The following is an 8099-nucleotide window of genomic DNA, read 5'->3' on the forward strand; positions in this document are numbered from 1 at the left end:
GCAGAGATAAGCAGGATTAAAACAAAGCAGGCTGAGGGAGGAAGATGATGATGATGGATGCAAAAAACTAAAGATACCGAGATGGCGAGAGAGAGACAGGAGACTGATCCGGGCGATATGAGGGACTGAAGTAGTGAGGTCAGGATTATAAATAAGAAAAATCCTGGTGCTGGACTTGGCAGTAATCAACCAGCTTGTCTGACTAGTCTTTCATGTTTTTTGGAGCAAAGTAAATACCAGCTCTGTCGAGGAGTCGTGTCGTATCAGATATTCTGTAAATATGAGCAGCCGATGAGGAAAAACAGCCCGAGAGTCGTCACCAAAATCTTCTTCAATGGAAGTTTGCCAGAGACGCTGCTGGAACTAAAACCCGTCAATTAAACGGGGATGTGGAGGATTGTATCACCACATTAGGACACGAGACTCGGAGGCCTCCTCACAGAACGAGAGAGGGAGTTCAGAGACGGGAGGAGAGAAGGAGAAAGAGCATCTGTGTCAGTGTGAGCGTGGCCGTTGTCATCAGTGTCCAAACTGTTGTTTGATCAATAATTCAGTTGCTTGCCTCGTTTCATCGCGGCGTGCCGTGAACTACAAGTCACACACTCACACACATGTGCCCTACTTCGCAGGAGTGATATCAAAGCAGAATACATAATTGATTAACCAATGATTTTCATAATTATACAGGTGAAAATGGAGGGTGGGGGGTGGGGGGGGCTGCTCTAGCTGTAAATTGCTTTTTTTTTGTTGGTCTTTTTTTACACCCACAAGACAACGGTGCTGGGTCAAAGGCAAATTGAAAGCCTGTGGTGGAGGGATTGAAATGTCGATATCAATTTTGTGGAACAATCTGAGGAGAGGACTGAGAGCTGCGTGCTCGGGGTGTGGCACGACAGAAACGAGAAGTGACTCCAGGCCAGAAGAGACGCAGGACAGAGGATCAGAGGACAGAGGAGGCGGAGGAGAGGCTATTAGAGACGGAGCAGTTTAACAGTTGGTTTCCACTGAGTTGACGAGGTTGTACCGTGTCAGCGCCTCAGGTTGTCCTCTCTTAATCTGTCTGAGACATAAAAGTACAGAGCAAGTGAGAGTATCTAAGGAGAGTCTATTACTCAGTTATTCTTACTATCAATTCCCTGTCATTCATGTGGCGGCTTGATAACTTTTCCCCTGGGAGGGAATCAAAACTTTGGAAACAAATTAAGAGTCAGAGCTGTGGCGATGAGATACATAATATTTTACGCTGGATTAGAGCCTAATCCACAGTTAATCCCCTGAGAAAGGTAAATAGCTAAATGTCAGCTACTATCCTTTTAAAACATGCAAATTACAGCAGCCCTCCTCTGTTTTCCACTTAGCCAATCCCCCCCCGACCCGTTTTCACCCCTATATAACTGCAGCTATTACATTTTTATTGTTTCATTATGTACCTCAAAGTTGAAATAATAGAGCTGCAGCTGCAAGCTGTTACGGCTTGTAAACAATGACACGAAAATAAACTCTTAAAGGAAAGCAGCGTTTCTTTCATACTATTGACAATTTCCATTTTTATTGGTGCATCATATGCTAATGTGAGCAGAAGCGAGGCCATTATTTTCATGATCGTGAATAATTACAGAACATTAAAAAAAACCATGGCCTCATTTGAAAAGTCAGAATGTATTTCTCTGGGCTTTATTAAGACTTAAATAAATAATAATGTCAGTTAATGGATTTATTTCTGTGGTGCATTACCTTGAAGGGATTGGGTTGCATGGGTATTAGAATCTTATACCTTTTCGTACGCAGCGCTTTTAGAAATGAGACTCAAACTCAATTACTTCCAAAACCATCTAGCGGATACGTGACGTGTACGATTTCCTGTCACTTCTTTTTTCGTTTTGTCATCATCAACATTAATGTTAACATCCTCTCTCTCTCTGTCTCTGTCTCTCTCTCTCTCTAGGCCTTCGGGATTTCTCTGAGACGGAAACTTCCTCATCAGCGGGACGTGCGGTTGTCGGAGGCCATGAGTAGCAGCTGGGGTGACTGTCTCCAAAACCCGTTGACGTGGAACACCTAAAATGGGGACAGGATTTGCTGCCATGGTGCAAGCTCAGCTCTAATCACCGTGAAGACGCCCGTCCGTTTACCTTTCTCTCTGCTCCTATTCGCCCGGCGTGCCCCTGACCTGCAGCCCGTCCTGATCTGAAACCGCTGCTTACCGCCCTCCTCCCCTCGACTCCTCTCTCCTCCTCCTCCTCCTTTCTGCTGAGGCGACGCCAAACGTTCCCGATCCAAACCATGACCAGCCGACTCCGTGTGTCCTCCCTCCTTCCCGCCCTCCTCCCCCACCTCCTGCTCCCTGCCCTGTTGTTCCTCCACCTGCCCCGCGTGGTGAAAGGCGACTGCTGGCTGATAGAGGGGGATAAAGGCTACGTCTGGCTGGCTATCTGCAGTCAGAACCAGCCTCCGTATGAGACCATCCCCCAGCACATTAACAGCACGGTCAGTATGAACCCTTCTATCCACCACAGCCACCTCTGTAAATGCCTTCATGCACTCCCACTGTGATGGTGTCAGCTAAAGAGCTCTCACCATTACTCAGGACACTGACTTCTGCAGTGCTGCGAGGGAATCGAACACTTTCTTCAGGCAATATAGTCCTTATGGTTTATTGTGATTCTGTGTTGATTGTGGTTAAAAACGACAAAGAGGATAATAAAATAATAATGGTGTAATTCTATCCTTTATAGATAATGAAAATCTAAATTGCAGATTAATCAAATGCAGTCGCATGATACTGTAAATGGAGACTACATTATCAGAGCTTTACCCTCGAGATGAGTCTACATGTAATGAATCCTCAAATTCCCCGTCTCCAACATGCTCAAACAAGTTTAATCAGCTAACGCTTTGTGCTAATGCTATTTGTGTGGGTTGTGGCTTGATGTTGTGTTTCAGTGCGTATTTCAATTAGTGTAACCATCTGAAATTTGCTGCATGAATCATTTAAAATGGGAAAACTTAAAAACCGTTTATGTAAACACCCAATGGTAACTGCATTCCACTCTCAGAAGGGACGCTCAGCCGCTTGCAAGCAGGCTTTGATAAACCCAAAACACATTTTGTTCAGATGTATTAATTGGGGGAAGAACTCACTCATTATACATCAAACTGGCATGTTTGGAGGTGCAGTATTCTCTCTGCAACTGTTCCTGGCCAAGAGTGTAAGTCCTGCTCTGTGGCTGCCCGAGGATTCAAGGCACCACCTGTAAAATCCTTTGCTCCTTTGTCTCCCCAGGTTCATGACCTGAGGCTGAATGAGAACAAACTCAAGGCTGTGCTCTTCAACTCCATGTACCGCTTCACAAACCTCACTGACCTCAATCTGACCAAGAATGACATCAGCTACATCGAGGACGGGGCCTTTGCTGGACAGGCCAACCTACAGGTCTGAAGACTAGATAACAACTCAGTTTTTTAAGCTTGTTTGTATCTATAATACAAAATGCTTACTTATATATTAGTTTAAAGGCCAAGAATTAAAAAAATATCCATTTCAGAAATGTCCCAATGACAATGTTCCCTCTATGTCACGATTGTTGTAAAGAGGTTTTTGTAAATAAGCAAAGCTTGCACAGAACTAATAATGATGTATTTTGTCGTGATGGAAACATCTAACCATCACGTCTCATTCTATCTGTCTCAGGTTCTTCAGCTGGGCTACAACAAGATGACCAACCTAACTGAGGGCATGTTGAGAGGTCTGGGTCGAATGCAGTGCCTCTTCTTGCAACACAACCTCATTGAGGTCATTTCCACCAATGCCTTCTGGGAGTGCCCCAGCCTCAACAGCCTGGACTTATCCTCCAATAAGTTGGCACGTCTTGACCCGTCGACCTTCACCGTACTCAACCGGCTGATGGTGTGTGAACTGGCAGCGAACCCGTTCCACTGTGGCTGTGAACTCTTCAGCTTTCTCTCCTGGCTGGAGGCGTTTAACAATGTTACCCACACCTATGACCGCCTCCAGTGCGAAACCCCTCCAGAAATGAACGGATATCCACTTCTGAGCCCGTTGCCCGGACAAGGAAGAAGCGCCCTCTTCAAGCTTGTGTCCAAGTGTCATGAAGGCGGGATAGGGATGACCTCTCAGATACCGGACCAAGATGGTTCAGGGATGGGTTTCGACAACCCAGACCAAGGACTTTACCACCAGCCAACCACATCATCCACTGCGGACCCAACCTACAACCATCAGATTTCTATGAAGCTTCAAACTGTCTCCCTCTACACAGCTTCACTAATGGTGCAAATCCCACGACCATACAGTAAGATGTACATACTTTCCCAGTACAACATCACTTTTGTTGCGGACATCATGCCCCTGAAAAAGAAGAAGGAGCTGATCACTATGGACAAACTGAAACCACACAGCAACTACACATTTTGTGTGGCTTCTATGAGCAAATCTCAGCACTACAACCACACCTGTCTGTCCTTTACCACACGAGCTATGGGACCAGAGGACCAGCGTACAAATCCATCTACAACCACCCACTACATCATGACCATCCTGGGATGTCTTTTCGGCATGGTCATTGTCCTTGGATTGGTCTATTACCTTCTCAGACGAAGACGTATCCAGGAAGAGAAGGACAAAGCTATAAGTGTCAAGAAAACCATTTTGGAGATGAGGTACTGCACAATTTTGTCAATGATTGTCGTAAGCACCATGTTATGGAGGGGTTTTTTTTCAGTTTATTTTTGAATCGGCATAGTAACCATAACTGGGATGTTTTGGCAACAGCAGAAACCATGTGTCCATTTGATATGATTGATTTCATTGTCTTAATTAACTGATTCATTTGTGTTGAATTCTTTAAAAACCTCATTTCCACAATACAAGTATAAGAGAAAAACAGTTTCTCATGATTGAGGATATGTTCAGTTTTTCAGAATTTATTTGCTATCTCTACTTTGAAGTATTACGTCTAACAAACTTTAGGAAAGTGAATTTACACAAAATGACTATGATGATGAATTCAAGTATATAGTTATTCCAAAGTGAATCTGTCCCTCTTCAGGTATGGTCCAGAGGCGGCTGCAGCAGTGACCAATGACCCAGGTGCCATGCAGCGTCTCCAGGAGCAGGCTCACCACCAGCACCATCATTCAGGAGGGGCAGGAGGCAAGCTGCCTCAGTCGGCCTCCTCTAGCACCGGCATGCTGCACGGCTCAGCCAACACCAGCTCTTCCCGCCTCTCGACCTTGCCACAGGTGGAAAAAATGGCCACTGCCTTCTCCGAGGCAATGGGTGGCAAGGGAAACTACATGGATGTGAGGACGGCGGGAGTGGCAGGGGAAGGCAGGGAGGGAGGGGTGTCAGTTGGAGGAGTAAGCATTGGAGGGGAAGTAGCTGTGGATGTGCGAGGTGGGGCTGAGAATGGGACAGAGGCTGGGGAGGACTCTGATGATGATGGCCATGGCTCAGCGTCAGAGATTTCCACCATCGCCAAGGAGGTAGACAAGGTGAACCAGATCATCAACAACTGCATCGATGCCCTGAAGCTGGATGCCTGTGCCAACGTTGTGACCACAGCTGACAACTCTGTGTCCCTCTCCCAGCCTCCAGCTTCCATTGTGTCCCTCCCCCGCAACCTCTTGCCCCTCTCTCCAGGTCACCCTGGAGATCAGATCATGGCCTCCTCGCCAAAGGTGCATGCAAAGTCTCACCCCCAGCAACATTCTCAGCCTCATCCTCACCCTCTGCCTCACCCTCTGCCTCACCCTCAGGTTCATCCTCATGTCCACCCTCAGCAGCATCCTCAGCAACATCTTCAGTTGCATCCACAGCCTCATCCACCCTCTATGGCCCCAGTACCCCTGGTTATGCCCCTGTCTGAGCGCCCGGGAATCAGTGGAGGGGGTTTCCTCTCCCCTCCTTACCGTGATCCACCCCCAGCCAATGCAGTGCGGCCCCTTCAGAGGCAATTGAGTGCTGACACCGCTGTGGTGAAGAACCGTTGTGGTGCCTCTTCTGCGGGATCTGTGAAGAACACCAGGGTTTACAGTGTGGATATCCCTGAGCAGCGTTGCGACCCTCCCAAGTACCCAACAGAAAAGGGCAGTCCTGTGGGCTGTGTTGGAGGAGGTGGAAATGGAGGAGGTGGGGGCTGCAACGGGAATGGGATGGGAAACATAAATGGTGGTGGGGTGAGCTTGAATGGGGGCGGGATGGGGTGTAATAACGGGGGCGGAGGTGGGGTTGTTGGCCCTGGACAGCAGCAGCACCACTTGGAGGTTCAGCCAGACTACCACAGCTCTGAGCACCGCCACTCCTTTCCCGCACTCTACTATGAGGGCGGCAACGACTCACCCTCTCCGACCCAAAAGGCCTCATTTCTCAAGCCACTGGGCCGCACTAAGAGGGATGCCACAGCCGCCTACTCCCAGCTCTCACCCTCTCGTCACCACAACTACAACTCTGGATATTCCTCTAGTCCCGAGTATTCATCTGAGAGCACACTGCGGATCTGGGAGCGATTCCGGCCTTACAAGAAAAGCCCCAGAGAGGAGGCATCCTATATAGCCGCAGGCCATGCTCTGCGTAAGAAGGTGCAGTTTGCTAAGGACGAGGACCTTCATGATATCTTGGACTATTGGAAGGGGGTTTCTGCCCAGCAGAAGCTGTGAGCTGAAGCAAAGTCAAATGCCATAAGGGGAATTGTGAAGATGGACAGCAGACTAATAAGGGGAACAGACTTTAATGTAGCAAGACAGATTATATTTCCTCTAAGGTGTCCGCTGACATGGATCTGCTGGATCTAGAGTTGAAGACGGTTTCTCTGGGGGATGTTTTTGGAGTTGATTCTATGATAATTCATTGACATTTTAAGAGGTAGTTTCAGAGGTCGGCTGTTTGCAGCACAATACTGAATGATACTTAACAAGAATCAAACTGTTCACCAGACTGCCTCAAACCGGGCACTTTGGTCCTCACAGGCTTCCACACACCCACTAAAAACCCACGATGAGCAAAGCAAGAGGTGGTGATAAGCAAGTGTCTTCTACCTCATTACTGGCACACTGTAGCTCAGCTATCTCACCAGAAGCAGCCCCATTCATGACTTAAGCCCTATCCCTCTTTTCTCTAATCCCATCAAACCACCATTCACAAAAACAATCATTCCACGGCACCGCCAACACCTGCTCCCCTATAGGAGCATCATTTAGGGAGATGATGAGGGAGCAGGATGAGGAATTAGGTGCATTTGTTTTAGAACAGCCGGAATCTCCCACTTTGGGGAGGACATTAAATGATACTTATCTGACTAATTGTTCTTCCTGGCAATTAGCCAGCATAAGAACAGGCCGGGGATGCTGTGTGTTGAACATGCTTATCGATTCGAAAACACCCAAGTACGTCTGTTCAGTGGTGCGTGGGCATGTGGGAGAGGCTGGGAAGGGTTGCAGCTGAGTCCTTCACAATTCTCAGGCTCCTCCGCAGTAGCAGAGTGGATAGTTTAGTGGAGATGCTTTGCATATAGATAACAAACCATTCGGGAAGTTGCATGTGTGTGTGTGTGTGTGTGTGTGTGTGTGTGCGTGTGCGTGTGTGCGTGCATACATAAATGTGTATATTTGGCCTGGTCTGTTTCGATGGCATGAAGTAAACACCTTTAAGACTTGCATTTTTTTGCTGTGAGCCAATTTCTTATTTACTTGTGTAGCATATTTCTTTTGATAAGAGAGGCCACATTGTAGGACATTTACATTTCAATAGTGTAAGTCATGCAGAAATTACTTAAGGGGGAGTATTGTGGGTTAGACAGGCTCCTAAAGGACCCAGTAATCACATTTGGTCAAAAAGACAGATTGAGAGCAGGTTAGAGGTTTCACTGTAGCTGCATCTCATTTTGAACATGCCAGTGTTGAGGAGACAAGGTGGAGATGGGTCAGCTCAAGGCAAGGCTGTCAAACCCTACCTGCACAACACAGAGATGAAATGGATGGCACGTGCGAGTGAAGGCCTGGGGGATACACTCCCTGCTCAGAGTATATGACCCTGCACTGCTCTGGGTGGGAGCTTGCTATGGACCAAAGTGCCCTCGGGG

General features: G+C 47.5%; 1 protein-coding gene across 1 annotated transcript; it reads left to right on the forward strand.

The window, feature by feature from the left end:
• Positions 1 to 1959: 1959 nt before the first annotated feature.
• LOC118098340 (protein phosphatase 1 regulatory subunit 29) lies at positions 1960 to 7676 on the forward strand. Its single transcript, XM_035142056.2, has 4 exons — positions 1960 to 2487; positions 3284 to 3433; positions 3692 to 4680; positions 5070 to 7676. The coding sequence occupies exons 1-4, from the start codon at positions 2284 to 2286 to the stop codon at positions 6676 to 6678; spliced, it is 2952 nt and encodes a 983-aa protein (XP_034997947.2). The 5' UTR covers positions 1960 to 2283; the 3' UTR covers positions 6679 to 7676.
• The last annotated feature ends 423 nt before the right edge of the window (positions 7677 to 8099 follow it).

This window comes from Hippoglossus stenolepis, chromosome 2, assembly GCF_022539355.2.
Source record: "Hippoglossus stenolepis isolate QCI-W04-F060 chromosome 2, HSTE1.2, whole genome shotgun sequence".
NCBI lineage: Eukaryota > Metazoa > Chordata > Actinopteri > Pleuronectiformes > Pleuronectidae > Hippoglossus > Hippoglossus stenolepis.